The 17,997-nt window shown below is 39.3% G+C and overlaps 1 protein-coding gene across 4 annotated transcripts in view; it reads right to left on the bottom strand.

The window, feature by feature from the left end:
- Window positions 1–17,179, bottom strand: part of PAPOLA (poly(A) polymerase alpha) — a 44,678-nt gene extending 27,499 nt beyond the window's left edge. For 2 of the 4 annotated variants that reach the window (XM_055794447.1, XM_027777069.2), the window contains exons 1-7: window positions 16,852–17,179; window positions 8,078–8,248; window positions 7,416–7,482; window positions 5,936–6,017; window positions 5,268–5,377; window positions 3,232–3,285; window positions 97–208 (exon numbers count right to left, since the gene is read on the bottom strand). In XM_055794447.1, coding sequence (XP_055650422.1) covers window positions 97–208; window positions 3,232–3,285; window positions 5,268–5,377; window positions 5,936–6,017; window positions 7,416–7,482; window positions 8,078–8,248; window positions 16,852–16,859 — 604 coding nt within the window. In that variant the 5' untranslated portion in view covers window positions 16,860–17,179. The remainder of the gene's footprint in view (window positions 1–96; window positions 209–3,231; window positions 3,286–5,267; window positions 5,378–5,935; window positions 6,018–7,415; window positions 7,483–8,077; window positions 8,249–16,851) is intronic. The other 2 variants (XM_055794453.1, XM_055794438.1) reach the window with 2 other exon arrangements.
- Window positions 17,180–17,997: the final 818 nt, after the last annotated feature.

Genomic DNA, 17,997 nt, shown 5'->3' with positions numbered 1-17,997 from the left:
TTTTCAGTCAAGTCCACAACTAAACTACTGTATCAAACAAAAATATTTATTGAAAGATTAGACAAGACCTTCATATGCAAACGTGTATATACATACCATTAAGACTTCGTATGCATCTAATGTCTAAATTTTTAAGTAGGCTATCATCTCGTAGGTCTAAGTCCTCAGGAATAGTTTGCAGTGCTAATCTTGCAAACAAAATGTCAATCTTAAAAAAAAAAAAAAAAAAAAAAGAGAGGCATGGTATTAGAAAATTGTTCTTGCTTCTGTACAGTTAAGTCCGCAACCCATTTTCATCACATTTACTAATAAAAACAGTAGTCTTTCTAGTACAAAGACTATCTTTAAACAGTACATAACAACACCCTGCACAGACATTAAAAGAAACCCTTTCAGATGCTTCATCAATCTTATGGCTCCTATTCCAAGAGGATAAAACACACATTACGATCAATACCAGCACACACATAAAAGCTATTGTCAACTGTCAGTGTAAATAAAAATCATTTGGGAATGAGCACCACTTCTAGGTCTGGAATACACGATTTTATTATATCAGGGCAAGTGGTCAAAACGTAATCTAGTTTTAACCTAAGCAGTCTCAAAATTATCACTGAATTACACAAAAAGTAGGAGACCTTTCCCATCTAGCAATGTAACGCACACATGCAACTAGCTGCATCAGTATAGGGCCAGTATTTATGAAAAGTCTACATATTTGATGACAGAAAACAGGAAGCTACAAAAATTCAGCAAGCTACTGAGCAAGTGTACGAACTTATGTAAATTTTGAAATCATGTCAAATTTCTTTGCTATTACTTCTGCAATAATTTATTGTCATAGTTTTTCTAGGTCAAGAACATCTCAGATACTACTCAACACTGAACTAGAATTTTACATTGTCCCACCCACAGCCAAGGACATTACACAGAGCAGAGAAGTCAGTTTGCCTTTCTAGTCTTAGATTAGGCATCAGTCAGTCATGATGAGAGTATCAAGTGCACATCCACAGCTGGTCTGCACAACAAGCCCCCTTCATGAGATGAGACTTTTAATCATGACAAACTAATAAATGCTTCACATACAAGACTATGAAATACCTGGTGGTATTGCACCAATAACAAAACAGGTTTGGTTACATTAAAATTCTCTTGCAGATAAAACAATGCTGAAGGTATCTTAAAATGAAGAACTATTTGTAGGTGCTCAAAACTTAAAACATCTGTTTTAAACTATGAAGCACTTCTCCAAAAAAAAAGTAATTTCTGAAGTATCCAATGGACTTTTGATTTTAAAGTCTTTAGTAACTGGTCTTAACAACATTTTGTCCAACAAGCTTCTACTTAAGATAGAAGTGCTACTCTTCAATGTTCAGTGTAAAACAAGTTCAAAATTAACTTCCGCTTGCAGTTCTATTCTGATCTCCAGAAACTCTAGCACCTCTAAAGATTCAAAGTTCATTGACAATAAAAGGATTTTTCAAATCAAGAAACGAATAGCCTGTGCTATATCACATATATACTTTTTCTAGGGGGGAAGGGGGGAGGGAAGAACAAAAGCAGTATCAAGAAGGTTCTTGTTTATTTTAAGCAAGAACATAAAACACATATGAAAAAAATGGTATTGGCAGAAACTTCTGAAGTTTAACTGACAGGATCACCACAAAACTAAAGTCCTCTTCCTCAGTTCTAAGGTTTTCTTTACAGAGGGAATAACTTCTGACACCTCTTGCCTGGATTAGGAAAAGAAATATTAAAGTCTTCTGATGCTCACATACTTGGCACAATCAGAGTCATCAGAGATTGTGGCCTAACAACACCTGTATATATAAAAAGAGTGCTTACGGTAAGTTAGTGTTCCAGACAAAAGAACTCTCATGTACTGCCAACAACATGGGTCAGGTCTTGCTCATAAACCTAAACCATCAGCACCCATCATAAATTACTGTATTAGAGCAAGAAAATACTATCCCTTCAGCAGAGAATCATTTTATTTCCCTATTTAGACTTGCATTTTGAATTTAATTTTAAAAAAAGGAGAGACAACACTGGCTTGAATGTAAACAATTGAGAAAAACATACAAAAACCAGACTAACCAGAGGATGCCTATGGCAAGTTTTAGTATTTGCAATGAATACCTAAGCTATGTGAACAGATTCTCAAGAGAAACGTTCCTAGTGTCAACTGACACAAATGTCAGTGAAACTACAAATAAGTAAAGCTGGATGGATGACAGCAAAGTGTGTGGTTCATTTTCCTGAGACTCAAAAACTGCCAGTACCCTAACAAATGACCATTATAATTGCAAGGCAGAGATTTAACTCAAACTGGGAAAGAAGGAACTGTCCAGTCTTGTGTACAATACTATAGCTCTTCAAATCATGTCATATGTCAAAAAGATTAGCATGGGAACTCTTCCCCCACTGCAGGTACCCTTCTTATACCCACCAGTTACTGGCTGACATAATCCAGCTACATGTCTGTTAAACTTTGTGTATGAACAGTTCCTATGTTTTTGTCTTGTCACTAAGAAAACATGACAGGTTGACTACAAAACAGTCCAAGGAAGATTGTAACAGAGTATCTTTTGAAAGCAGTGTTCCTGTTTTCTCAGCAACTTTTCACAAAATGGTCAATATCAAGTTAAGCCAGTTCATCACTCCAAGGCAGCCGATCGATCCATCAGGCTACAGGCACCCAAGCCACTGTTTTAGTCAAGTGTTTACAGACATCTGAAGAGATGAGGACAAAGGGGATACCCAGTTTGCCTTCCACAATGCCTTTTTGAGAACAGATCAAAGATGGCAAAACTTCCTATAGTATAAGATACTGAAGCAAACATGAATTTAAGGTTTGGACAGTTAACCATTAGCAGCCAAAAAATTACTGAAGCCACATAACATTTAATAGAAGTTCATAAGTAAAGTCTTAATAATGCCAATACTGGCACTCTACAGGTCAGTGAGCTAATCAACACCAGTGGGTAGCAGCGCCTAAAGAAAAACAGGAAGGTATTCTACACACAGCTTTTAAGTACATCAAGAAAGACGTGGTTCAGTCTTAAAGGCCTACTTTAAATTACACAACTGAGGACTGTTCTCAAAGACTTGGGTGTGAACTTAGGAGTCACTTTAATAGCATTCATGTTAATAGATACTACAAAAGATATGGAGATCTTGAAAACTGTTTTAATCATGTTCTACCAAAACAAAATAAAATGTGATCTTTACCTCTATTCCATCAAAACAAAGTTTAATAACAGGGACAAAAGCTTCTTCAACAGCCTGAGGGAAAAAAAAATAATAATTTTTCAGTATAGAGAAGAACATTTACAAGCAATAGCTAGCAGGTCTAAACAATCATGATGAAACGCTATTTATGCAGAGATGATTTTCTGTTTTCAGTTCGATTTTTGTCAGTGATGTCTTTCTCCACCATTGAGAATTTATGCAGTAAGCACTGATCCACCAAGTGCTAGAGCTGTCTAGATGTTAACTAGAACCCAAACGCATACCAACCAGCTCTGATATTACCTCCATGTCCAACTCTTTCTCTCAATACAAGCAGAACATGACCCAGCATCTTTTACTCCTCACAGCATCTCAGTATTTTAAGGTCAGCCTATGGGTATTCTTACTCCAGGAGGTCTCTTCTATTGTTTCTGCAGTGAGTATTTTTATGAGAAATTACAATATGACAACTGTGCACCTATGCAGTCTGACTTCACCTAAACCAGTTGCAAGTCACCAGTCTCCAGAGCTCAAGCATCTTTTCTAAATGTGGTTATTATTAAGGTACTTTGACAAACAACATCCACAACAAAACCACAAAACTTGATGTCTACTATGCAATCAGCTAGGAATACCACCTTCCTGAACTGGCATCTGAACTAAATGCAGATTTGCAGAGCACTTCTTTCACAGAAGCAGAGACGACTGCATACCTCTCAATAAGAAACAGGAACTGCCACAAGCCAAACACTGTTCTAAGAATATTCTAGTTCTTAAGAGGAGGAGACAACACCACTACTTCGTGCACTTAACCTTAGTTAAGGTTACCTTAATGTTACGGGTTGGTAGGATGGATCCTAAGCAAAATCAGAAGCTCACAAATCTCTCAGAGTCACTCACTAGAGCCAACCTAGGTTCCCTAAACACGGGAGAAGTACAAATTTCCTTAGATCTAGCTGGAATGAAGTGTTATGACACCCTGATCTAAAGGTTATTTGCACCACTGCAGAGCTACAACCAAACAGCGTACATTTATCTACCTTGCTGCTAAATGAACTACATTAGCTTGAGTTAGCTACAGTTTACATCAAAGTTAACTGGAAATCTGAAAATCAGAATGCTCACAATTATAGCATGTGGATATAAACATTACTAGAAGTGTTCAGATAATAAAGCATTCAAAACAGTTGTTTCAGTACATACAGTATTACCACCAGATGTTTGCACTACACTGGTAGTTACCAACTACAAGGATGCACAGAGTGGAAGAGTTGCAGTTGTATTTTTTTTATGGGAGCAGGACTAAACTAAACAAAGTTTAAGTTTTGCCAGCCAACTATCTTAATCTAAAAAAGACTTGCAGCAGAAAAAATTTACTCTGAGCCAACAGCGAGAAGATTAAAGCTCCCAGCAGCTGACCTAGTGGGCTTGTCATTTAGGTATGATATCATTCAGGTATAAAAAAATAGAAACAAAATACTGTATACCAGTGTGTCTTCCATTCCTACAAGGGAAATCTTCATGTCAACATACTAAAAATCTTGCACAAGCATCTAACACTGAGACATACTAAAAACAACTTCCATTGAAAACGCACAGTTGACAGCCAATATACAAAGTTTAGTTAATATCAACCACTAACTGTTTCTATAAACATGAAATTATAAAAATAGCAACATAACAGTATGCTTTAAAGTCTTCATTAAGAACACATAAGTTCAGTCCTGATCTTTTTCAAGCTAACCACATTTGCATCTGCCTGCTGCTAGACAGCAAGCAGAAATTTTGCAATACTAACATACATGCTAGGAGATCATTCTGCCATCCAGGTGCTTAAACTACTGTCTCAAGAGGAAACAGTGAAAACTTGGAAGAATCCCTATTTATTTCACTTATGGTGATAGGTTTTGCTGCAGGTTAACTGAAAATCCACTGCAAGCTTTAACAGTAAAATTATATTCGTTTGATGCATCATCTTTCCCTATTGATTTTTCAGCATCATCAGTTCAGCTAGCTGTATCAGGTAGTTCACATACCCTCAGATCTTTGACTTCTTCTTGTTGTTTCAGTTTTTCATAGAATGATGTGAAAAAATCACTTCTTTCCACATGTCTTGGTGCAACACAGAGGGCATCAATATCAGCACCTGAAATTGTTTATTAACACAAGTTACACTTCACAAGCATGAAATGCCAGCAATAGCTAGAATTTTTTTTGAAACCGAACAGGAAAATTTAATTTCTCTTCCCATAGAATGACTTTTCTTTGGGAATACTAAGTCAAGCCAAATACAAAAAAAAACGTTAATGGCCATTAAGCATACTGAATACATACATCCTTCTTTCAATTGTGGAAGACTTGTAGTAATATTCAAAGAACAAACCATGAGAATCCAAGTATACAACTTTCTCTATTTTTCAGTATTTTACAACTTTTTTGTTTGTTTCCCAACCCATGACAAAAACGTAATATAGGAACATATTTCTTATTTATAATGAAGACTGGAGATGGCCAACCAAAACAACTAAGAAAAAAAATAATTAAATAAACCACAATACCCAAACAAAAAACAAAACCAACCCCAAAATCAAACACATAAAATCCTAACATCACCTCAAAAGTCAGGAATGTTTTGTTATTTAAGTGTGACATTTACAGATACATCACTAGCTCAAACACATGAGTTTTATAATAAAAGTGTTACCTTTTGTATGAACCCCTAATCTATAGGATCCAAATGTAAAAATTTTTCCTCCAACATTTTCTATTACAGACTGTGGAAGATTCTAAATGGAGCAAATAAAATTGGTTATTTTACTTTTCAAAGTTATAACAGCACAAAATTTATTTTAAAACAAACGGAAAAGTATTCCACAAAATTGTTGTTGTTTAAGATGTAGTTACTACTGAAATAATAATCTTAGTATTTACAGAAAACAGAGGTACGTTTGCCACTTGAGAACTATTTGCAACATTTCAACTACATTATACATTACTGCCTCAAACCTGGTAATTGTTCCAGCAGTTCTACACTTCTGGTGCAACAGCTTTAAAATATTACAGACATTAAAAATGTGTTGCTTTATCAGACTGACTTAGAAATCGATGATGGAATCCAATTTAGAACCACAGAATAATACTATTTACAGTGTTTATCAGTGTTTATTAAGTTACTTACAGAGACACCCATACTACATTATTTAAATAAAAGACTGGGTTTGGGAGAGGTATTTCTTTTATGTCAAAACTGTTGAGGAACATCTGTCAAAGTTCCTAGACTTGTACTTTCAAAAAACTCTTGAATCCAAGTACCATGGGCAAAGACAGTTCCCTTTCATAATGGGATGCAATGTTAAAACCTGAAGCCCTACATTCATGGTTACACAACAAAAGATAAAAACAAATTGAAAATTAATTATATGTATATTGAATTAACTTAAGCAGTTTCCACTCTTACACCAGTCAAGATACCATTACTATTCTGTTTTCAAATATAAATATTCAAATGACAGTAGGGTCACCCCTGCATATAATCTTGGTCACATATAAATTCCCATTTCAAAAGAGAAGTGTACAGAAGAAATACAATCCTAAACATACTCCAAGCAAAACAGCTTAAAAAAAAAAAATTCAGGGATTTACCCCTAAAAAAAACCACTTATAGCTTTACATTTATACAAGTCTATAATCATTCAAAAAAAGGTGTGTGTAGGGGTGGGGAGGACTACAACCTGGCAAAAACACTACTATTATTATTACGAGTCTACAAAAGTAACATCAGAGAGAAAAAGGCCACAGATCATAAAGCTACAAAAAGTCCATTTTAAGATCTAGCACCGCTTCAAAAAGCTAAACGACATAAGTATATAGTTAACATAGTACTATACAAATGTATTTTGACAAGAAGTCAAGCTGTATTTCTACCTAGGGAAAAACAGGAACAATTGAAAATTAATATTACTACCATTACTTTTTCCATTATTTATGAGTTTCCTTCTTTGACACAGTTTTACTTTAAGTGGTAATGCTGCCTGGAAACAAAAGCAGCTATACAAAGGTAGTTTGTTTTTTCAAATTTGATCCCCAAATTAAAGATTCACCCTGTTTAGACTGGGAGTATATTTTGGAATTTTCTTCCTACAGAAGTCTTAGTATGATCAGTTCCATGTAAAATATAACCATACCTTGCTTTCACTGATTTCCCGTATCCACTCCTTTACCAGGTTATTTAGTTTTCCCAATATTAGAATCCTATTGATAAAACAGCAGAATCACAGGTCATGAACTCAGATCAAACTAGTATTTTTTAAGACCCTGAACATGATTACACAGTAAGTCAGCTACAGTAACATTGCCGATCTAATTACAGATTTCGTTATATATATACACACTGAAATAAAGCCACTCTTACAACACTCCCACTATTTTTCTCCATTAATTCAAGTGATTTAAGCACAGAAAAAATGCAAGCAAGCCAGCCCTGTATATATTTCAGGTATATGAATTCTACTCATCCAAAATACAGCCTCAATTCATAAAACACATGAACCTAAAAACAGTGAGAAAAAAACTCTATAGAAAGCTTAATAAAAAAAAGTATAGGCCACTACAACAAAACAGTTATGAAGGGGAAAAAAAGATATGTAAGCCTGCCATCAAAATTTAAAGATAATTTTTATTCCTTTATGTGTTCTGAGGTATTTCTCTTAAGGTGAGAAAAATCAAGCTTAATATTCCACTAGGCTTTTAAGAAAGCATCTGAAAGAACATAAACATGCTTGGGGTTCAATAGTCAACTACATGAACCTCAAAACAGGAGAAAACCACTGCTGGAGTGTTTACTCACCTGCGTTGCAGTTCTTCTTCCTCTTCAAATACACCGTAAGGTTTTAGGGTTTCAATTAATTTCTGGGTAAGCATGCAGTCAGACTCCTTGGGGGCAGCTAAACTGATAGGTGAGGTAATGCCATAATGCTTCTGTAGTTGCTGTGTTTGTGATCCCTGGGTTGTAACGGGACTAATAAAGGCAATTAGATAAAGTTACTGACAGAAACAACACAAAAAATACTAAAATACTTTTTCTCATCAGAGTAGCAGACAAGAGAGATGTATCAAGAAAATGAAAAGTTAAGCCTCCTGTTAGCACTTTACATCCCAGATCAATCTGTATTAAGGACAACAACAGAATTACCTTGCAGGGTTACAAGTTGCTATGATGCACGACCTTTTACATCAGCTGACTTCACACACTCAAAATGCTCACATAAGTAAGGAGGCTTTAGTATATTTTGAGCCCATCAGCAGCATAACAGTTACTTTTAAGCTGATTTCTGTGCTGGCTAGCATAACAGGACGGTTAGATGAACAGTGCCAGCTCAGTCTATGTTGGCAATATTACATGTCATCTTGCTGCATGAGCGGGGAGAATACCAGGTTTGTGCTAGACTCTGCCTAGCACAAGTACCAAGGATGTAAGCAGTAATCTCTCCAGACCCGTGTTTCCTTAACATGACATTTTACTTTTAAGTATTTCTCTAAATAGGGAAGCAAGCCTAAAGTAAACCTAACCTACCACAGTGGGTTAAATGTACAAGGGCCTAGTTCATTAGTAAACTGCTCCATTCCAAGCCCTCATCGCATCCTTGCCTTGCACTTTTCAAGATACACAGACAGGTATGGAGCAAAACCTCAAGTACAAGGATGATATTCTTAAAGTCAATCCCCCATATTTAAATGTTGCAAGAAGGGAGAAGAGACCATACAAAAGAACTTCAGCAGAAACACAACAGCAAAGTTATCATTACGTTGTGAAAACTAACAGCTTTCCTAGATGAGCATTCTGGATGAAAAGCACCTATGCAGTTTTTCATAACAGGCATATATTTGATTGTGACATTCTCATTTAAACACAGCCTTACTTTCAGAACAGTTTGAGCTTTAAGGCTAGTAATTCGAAGTGTTTCAAAACTAAACTTGGTCCTGCATAACATACAGCTGTTTGGATTCAGTGATTACTGCATGCTATACCACATAGTTAAAACTTCTTTGAACTGATGCTATCAACAGGCAGCCATTAAAAAAAAATCTTAAATATATTCAGTATTGTAGAATTATATACTAAAGATTTAAGATAGCCAAATTCTAAACTTAAAAACACTTAAATCTTGAACATTATCACAAGTTTAAAAAACAATACACTACTTAAATCTGTATTTAAAAAGATCTAAGTGTTACTTGCAGCATTAAATACTAGTTTTACATTGACACATAGGTAACTTTCCTCTAAGCCATAAGCATTACTCCACCACCTTTGATTTTTCTAAGTGACAAATCATTGTTTTTAAGCATACTGAAAAGCTTTTCTGAAACCAACTTGCAACTTAGTCAACCCTTCAGAGATCTAACAGAAACATTATGATCTCTCATCAAAATACACGTTTCAGAAAATTTAGCTATTGCATCAACAGATGTTCAAAAAGCCTTAACAACAATTAAAGCAATTATGTAGAAGCGTTACATCTGCATTACTTAATTTATACTCATACTATATAAGATTACTCCCTTTCAAAGGTATAAAATAATGTTTTGCTTAATACGAAATGTATAACTAATATTTTTAATTCAGATTATGCATTAGCTTCCCCTCCTGCCCCCCCGAAATTCACTTATTCACTCTACTTGGGCAAAAGTTTTATCGTCAGTTTGGTCTCCTTCAACTTTCAGAGAGATAAAGTCTAAAGAAAAGAGAATCCTCTGTGAAAAAAAAAGTGTACAACATTCCCCTGTATATTGCTTCATGTTTAGACATGTTATATACTATTTCTGTAATACAAAACAAGAAACAATTTTTCAGGCTAACTACGTATTCTGGGTGGGAAAGCTACAGAACAATTTCATTTGTATTTACATACTGTTGTCATCATCTCAGGGTTTCATTCTTCATTTCCATCAAGACTAAGTGTTAAAAAGAACATCTTAACTTAAAATTGATGGGAATCAACAAAACTTAGTATTTTTCCACAAGTTAAACCCATTTTAGAACTATTTTAAGTACCATAATTTTTGAATGTTTGAAATCAACAGTTCAGTCACAATGCAAAGCAGTCAGAAAACAAAAGGTCTCAATACATAAACATCCTTTGTATATTATGAACATTTTTACTTATACCACAAAGCAAGTAGTTAAATTTGAACTACAATTTCTCCCTTTTTACCAACTATTAATTTGAAAAAAATAATTTGCTTTTTAATTTAAGATTTTACAGTTCATTTTTACAGGTTTTTAAAGCAGTAATATAAAGCAGTCAATATTTTAGTTTTGTGTAACTTAAATGTCCTGATCGTAATTTCCACCCATCCAGAAATAGAAACTTTATTCAACAGTTATTAAGACTTCATTGACAGGACAGGCAAAACACAGCCTGTCAGACACTTACTAGGTTTCAAAAAAAAAACAACCCACCACTCAATGTCACTCAGGCCCAGATTCTGTGAAGCAGACTCCCAAGCCAGTAACGCTGATGGAACCCCCCGTCTTCTACCTGCTTGTATAAGGGCCACGCTTCACCAATCTGAGAACTAGTACATTAAAAATAATCCTTCACCTTGCTCCCAAAATTATAACACATAAAAGACAACCAAATGTCTGATCACTTCCCATATCTGGTTTACAGCATAATCCTGCCAGTGCCCCGTGCAGGTCTGTCTTCACAGAACACCACATTGACATGACTTCAGCCCCTGCAGGACCATCAGAGCATGGTCACAGGGCACAAAATAAGCTCTGAAATTGTTCACTAAAACAACAGCTTTAAAGAATCTATTGAATCAATCACCTAATATACACCTTTAGGAATTGTTACAGCTACTGCTTGAATATTCATGTATTTTATAAGAATGAAAACAGCACAGGACCTTACCACATTTGTGTTGTGCCTGTGTTTGAAGGTTGAGGAGTTAACAACACTTTCACTGGGATGGTACCTAATGATTCTAAGCACAGCTGCCTTCTAGATTTTACAACCCCAAAAGATACAATGAAGCTTACATTTTAACACGTATTAGTGTTGAAGAGACTATAGGTTATTTCCAGTTAAAACCATTTAAAATGAAGCTCAACTGTTTACACCTGCTATTCTAAAGTTTTTGTAGCATATCAACAGATATCATAAAACTGCCTTTGTAAAGTGGCAGAAAAAATGACATTTGGGAAGAAAGTTAAATCCATTCAAGGATGCAATAAACTAACTAGTGCTAGGCTACCCATGTTCATTCATTTAAATAAGGGCAAGTCACCAAAGTTACTATAAAAACAAACAAGTAAAGGTGTATCCTCTCCCCACCCCTCTACCTACCACAAAGCCAAGAAACTTCAAGTAAAGCATTTGCCAGCTGCTTTTTAAATGAAAAGTTATCACTGAGAAAAACCTTAACATTACATGCTCATTTTTCCAGCTTTAATGTTGCATTTACATGTAACATTTTAGCCAGCCCTGAGGTTCTAAGCACTTCTTCCTCTTCACTCCCAGTATTCTACCTCAGTTCTACTAGTAATGTTTTTATCATGTTAAGGTTTTAGAATTCTTATCAACAAACAAAATACAGCTGCAATCAGCACCACATTATCTAAACATCATACTCCAGAAATCTGGGATGCTTCACAGAAATGAAAGATAATATGAACAATTGAAATCTTTAAAACACATGCCATAGTATTTAACAAATGGCAACAGTTCTGATTCCCACATAAATTTGAAACTTGTCTCCGATCCACCCTGAAAAAGACCTTAACTACCCAAGATCTAACTCATCTAAATGCATGTTCAGTGCATGCAAAAATCCCTTCCTGCCTTGCTTTTGCTACAAGTCATACAAGCCCTTTCACCTATCACTAAACCTCAGCTGGGGATTAAGTCTGTCCAGACAGGCGTGCACACTAAGGCCAGCAATGGTGAAGTAAGGCAAACCGTGGGCTGTGCACAGTGTCCCAAAACAGTGCCAACAACCCACTGAATGTTAACTTTAAACTTCTGTCAGGACCTTTGGCTCATTCAGTCTTACCTCCAGATACCAAGACAAAAAACACAGCTTAAGGAATCTCAATGACTATCCTCTCTTCTCCATTTGGCTCTACTGATTACCTCAGTAATATTCAGTCTTTCTTATTTACTGTTGTTAGCCACCCAAGTCAGATACTTGAAGCAATAATGGTCATCACATCATCTGGTCGATCAACTGGAGTTAAACTCAAAATTCAAGCTCCAACTGTGATAGATTTCAGAGGAAGTGTTTTGAAGAGTCTCATTTGCTTGTTTCAAAGCCTCCTCCAGCAAGGACTGACTGGCAATTTCAGATTAAAGTTTCTGGCTTAATGCTAACACCATCATTCCACACTGAATTTCAGAAATCTAAGCAGGAAACCTTAATGAAATCTGCATATCGTTTACCAGGGACAGTATGTTTCAAATGGTTAAGACAATCCAGCTGTCCTTCCTGACCAAAAGTTTTAAGGTCTAGCAGAAAATTGCTGGATCATTTAGACCATTAATTAAGTTTTCAACTGTCAGTATGAGATGTTCAAGATTCCCAAAAGAGATATGAACATGGGTATTGGAGCAATGACAGGCAATGGACCTATGGAAAAAGAGACTCACCTATGGCAAAAGAAAAACATTCATACACACTCAGCTAACCTTTGACTCAATCCTGAGTTCTCACTGGCTCTTGCATTTGCACGGAAGAATAGTGAAGGCACAAATGCACACCCATCCACAACATTCTTGCCAACAAGAGTCTCATAAGTTTCTCAAGTTCAAACAAAAGAAATTTCTACTGAAGTCTGCAGGCAGCACTTGAACCACAAATGAGGTTTATAGCTATTCTAGAGACAAAAAACTCCAGATGCAGCAATTTAAGTAATTCAGTAAGGATGGATCAAAAGATATCAGGGAGTATCAAACCAAGAACTAGGAATACCAAGAAGCATTTCACTAAGAGGTGCATTTGTCTCAGCGGTGAGATCTGCTCAGCCCAAAAATAATTAGGTTTCCAAGTTCTGTGCAGTACAACTCCATGATAATGGGTATAAGCTCAGTCTTTTTTGGCATGGCATTAGAAGACTGAAAGCTGTTGCAAAACTACATATACTTGCCACCCAGTTCTTCTGTACTGCATCTAACAGTGTAACCCTCAGTACAGACTTTTATATTAATTTCTTCTTGAGTAATAAAGCTATCACTTTAAGGCAACTGTTCGTCTGAAGTAGGTCCTGTGCTTTAAAAGATCAGAAAAAATTTAATTCCTTCCATAACAGTTTATAAAAATCTGAGCACTCCGTGTTCAAAAACATATTTATCGACTCCCAAACAGTACAAGCCATTTTAAATATGCTGCTGTACATCACCTGGCATACAAGTTGACAGACACTAATTAAAAGTCAAAAAAACAATGACTTTGCATATGTCTAAAGCCAAGTTCAGTGAAAGAAAACATACAAAAAGTCCTACTTCAGAAGTGGGAATAAGCTTGACTGTCTACAATAAAGATAAAAAAAAAAAAAAAAGGCATTCCAAAACTCTAATATGGAAGTTACCAATACCAACAATAGTTAAAACTTACAGTGATTATGGCACTTTTAAGTATTCAGATGTATGACTCAATGCACTTCTCCACTTCTGGTTAAAAAACAAACATAAAAAGGCTTTTTCAATGATTTTAGCAGACACAGAAGTTCAGCAAAGATGCTGGAAGTGCAATAATATCTATAGCTTAACAGGAAACAAATTCATGGTCCTGTTTCTCTATTTGGAGGGTCAGAAAGGCCCAGGTTACACAAAAAGACTAGATCATCAATTCACATAAACATAGCTGCTGCTTCACCGAGTCAGTAGCCCTTCCACGTAAAATCTAGCCTTAACTGAAACATATGAACAGCTTAAAGAGCTTCATTTCTCCCTGACTTCTTATGTTTCTGATAAGGCACGGGAACATTCCACATCTAACAGTTCACTAAAATGTAGCTTCATAATGGCAGAAATATCTTTGACCTAATCAGTTCTGAATAATTGAAAATTAAAGAGATATCCCTTATAGGGCTGCTATCTCTTCACACAACACATTAATGAAAATCGTAACAAGAAGTCATGTAAGTTTCCAGGAAAAAAAATCTGGGTTTTTTCAATATTAAAAAGGCTTTTGCAAATGCCATCTATCAGCAGAACAGCAGTTTACTCTTGTAACAGCTGTGTTTGTATATAAATAATTTTCTTGTTTTCATAGTTTTGTACCATACTGCAGAATCAACAGTGCTGTACACCTCTTGAGAACTCTGAACTAACGCTTTTCAAGTAAAGAATGACAACCTCTGGTTGTATGGGAGATCAGCTCTGACTAGGCCTGTCAATTATAACTACCACCCTAAAAAATGAAGTTTAAAGGATGTATTGAAAGGGAAGGAGGGGGGGGTGCGTGTGTGTGTGTGTGTTTATTTTGTTGGTCATCTTGAAAACCTGGCAGTGACATAGGGCTGTTCTAGTCTCACTCAAAAATATTATCATTCAAAAGTATGAAAGCATCAACTGGAAATAATTATACAGGAAAGCATTATACAGAAAAGGAACTTCCTAAGCTCGCCTTTTTCTCTAAACTTGTCAGAGATAGGTATCACTTCATAACTCAAGAATTAACATTAAAAGCATTGCAACTTACTAGCGTTAAAATGTTCACTTTGTATTATTTAGTCAAGACTTAAAAGTCAATCATTCCAAAATCGCAAGTAATGAACAAATGCAGAATCTGAGAAAGCTTTGATTTTCCCAAATAAACCTCCTGTATTAGTGAAGTTGCCAGTAACATTTATACTGAAAATAGCAATACATTACTGCAAATATAACTATGCAATGTTATTTAAGAGTTTCTAGTTCAAGTACCATAAACACCTACATTAAGAAAAACGACCAAGTCATTCCAAACTTGTCCAAGTTGAAGATCACTATTACTACAACTCACTGAAGTAGCCCAAACTTTCAAATGCTGTTATTAAGCATTTGGAATTTATGTAGTCACAACAAAATAAACTAAGAATAAAAGCAGTCAGAATACGCACCCTCCCATTTTCTGGAGGCCAAAAGCCTAGCCAACTTCAAAGCTGGTTTCTGGTAGTTTTTCATTGCCTTAATGAACATGTGCAAAACTTAACTATAAAGACATCGCAGTCTCACTATACAAGCGTTAAAAACTGCCTGGCATAACCATTTTCCTTTCTGCACTCACCCACTGTGTTTTTCCTGCCATAAACTCTTTCAGGTAGGTTTGCCTGGTATTATCTACCACACAACTAACTTAGCCACATTTTAGACTGAATAAAACAAGCACAACAGGCAAGCATAGTTATTCTTAACATAAAGTATACACGTTTAAAACAACAGTGAATAACCTCAAATAATAACAGTGAAACAATAATAAATAATATCGAATTCTTTACATTTCTCCTTCATTGGCAAAAAAAAATCCCCAAGCAACAAAAAACAAACAGAAGCCTGCATATAAACATGCCTTATTCTTAAAAGCCACTTGAACACCTACTCATCCACTGGTTCCGTGAACTTATATAGGACAATAATATAATAACAATATGGGCTACGGAACTGACGAGCAGGAAGTTTTGTCGTCTCAACCTGGAGCCGTCAAAATGTCAACGAGGGGAAAGAAAACAAAAAAAAGAAACAAAAACAACAACAAAAAAATAACAGGGGGTGGGGTGAAGGAAACGGCGAAGAAATTGGGATGTATTTATGCCCCACTTCGTTCTTCACGGCCACCAGCAGGGTTACAGCGCGGCAGGTCCAAAGCACAAGGCCTGCTGTTTCAGTGAGAGCCCCCGGCTTCCCGGCAGCGGAATGGCGCGGGGGGGCGCGGGGCCGCCGCCCGCCACTGCCGTCAGGGGGCGCTGCCCGCACGGCCGGCAGCCAGCTCCCCTCAGCGGCTCGGCACCTCGGGGCCACCGAGGCCCCAGTGAATTTCGCAAGGACCGCGGGCTCCGCTCGGGTCTCCTGCTAGAACCAGGGCCTGCGTCCCTCCGGCCCCCGCAACGAGGCAAAACCCTTCGCGCGGCCTCTGGGGGAGAGGCACTACCCGGACTCCTGAGAGAAAAAGAGCTTCATCTTTGGCGGCCGGGGCCAGAAAGGGACAAACGCGCGGCACTGTGCCACTTCGTGCGGCCTCTCAACAGTGGGTCGAGGGGGGCCACGGCAGGCGTTCGCCTCGTGGCCGCCCGGTGCCTCGCACTTGCCGCTGCGAAATCGCGAAGGAGAAGACGACAACAACAACAACGTAAAAGCCACATCAGCATCTCTTAGGGACTCACGGCGATGGGGGGCGGGGAGGCGGCTACACGAGCAAGCAGCTCCTCGCGGTCTGGGCGGAGAGCAGCGGATCCACAGCCCCGCACACTGCGGCACCGGAAGAGCCCGGCACCGGCGGGGGGACAGCGAGAGGGGGAAGGGCGAGAGCCAGCAGGAAGGGCCCGAGCGGACAGGGAGCACGGGGCGCTACGGGGACAGCGCTGAGTAAGGGCCGGCAAAACACAGGCCTTTCAGACACTCCGCGAGCTTTCCAACTTACAACGGCATCGTCTCTCCGGCCCCTCCTCCTCCTCCTCCGCCGCCGCCGCCGCCACCACCACCGCGTCGTCCCCTTCTCCCTCCTCCTCTTCTTCTTCGTCCTCCCCCACCACTGCCGCCTCCGGACCGGTCACTCGTCCCGCCAGGAAGCGGGAATTGTGACCATCGCACGGGCCGGGGTCAGGCCGCAGAGGGAGGAGAAAGCCACTCGCTAGGCCCGGCCGCCGCCGCTTCACTTTCCTCTTCCCCTCCGGCCTTCTAACATGGCGCCCAGACGCTACCACAGCAACGTTCTAGAGCGGGGGGGGCCTGACGCAGCGCCGCGGCCACCCCCGCACGCGGCGCACGCTGGCTGGCCCCCGCGTGCCCGGCGGGCGGGCGGCCGAGGGGCACCCTGGGGGCTGTAGTTCCGGCGCGGCCGCCAGCCCCGGTTTGAAAACAAAGCGCTAACGGCTGCGAGGCGGCGCGTGCGCGCAGCGCGGCGCGGGTTCGCGCCGGGCGAGGCCGGAGGCGACCGGGACGTCCCGGCCGGGGAGGGAGTGCGGGAGGGGCGGCCGCACCGCCGGGAAGGGTTGGGCGCAGCTGGCGGCGTGCCCGCGCCGCGGCCGGCTCCGGGCGAGGGGGGGACGCGGGCTTTCCTTACGGTGGGAACTGAGGCGGTGAGGCCGCGGGGCCGTCACCCAACACGCCGCCCCAAGGGTCCTGAGGCGGGCCCCGCTGCGGCCGGCTGGCGGCCCGGGGCCAACGGCTGGCTGCCTGCGGCGAGGCGCCGGGAAGCGGGGCGGCCGCGGCCGGCCCTGCCCCGGCCCCCACCGGCGGCGCCCCGCGGGGGCACGGCGGGACTGTCGTCACCGGCTCACAGGGGCCGAGCGCGGCCCGACTGCGTCCCTGCCTGCGGCTCTGGGACGTGGAGGCTGTGGGCTCGAAGCCATCTCTGTGCTTTGCCTCGCTCCCTGCGTCGGGCTTATCGTGGTTTTCATTCCTCACACAGAGCAAGAAGAACCTTTTCTGTTACTGGTTTTTGGAAGCTCTGCCTCTAATCGACTGCCTAAGTTTCACAAAAAGCACTCTTTGCAGATCAGCTCAAAACTTTATTCTTAGAAAAGTAAACACATTACAGCAACTAAAAAGCACAAAACCCACCCTG

This window comes from Falco peregrinus, chromosome 1, assembly GCF_023634155.1.
Source record: "Falco peregrinus isolate bFalPer1 chromosome 1, bFalPer1.pri, whole genome shotgun sequence".
Classification (NCBI taxonomy): Eukaryota; Metazoa; Chordata; class Aves; order Falconiformes; family Falconidae; genus Falco; species Falco peregrinus.
The sequence above is the reverse complement of the archived record's forward strand: the minus strand, read 5'-3'. Positions and strand labels throughout refer to the sequence as shown.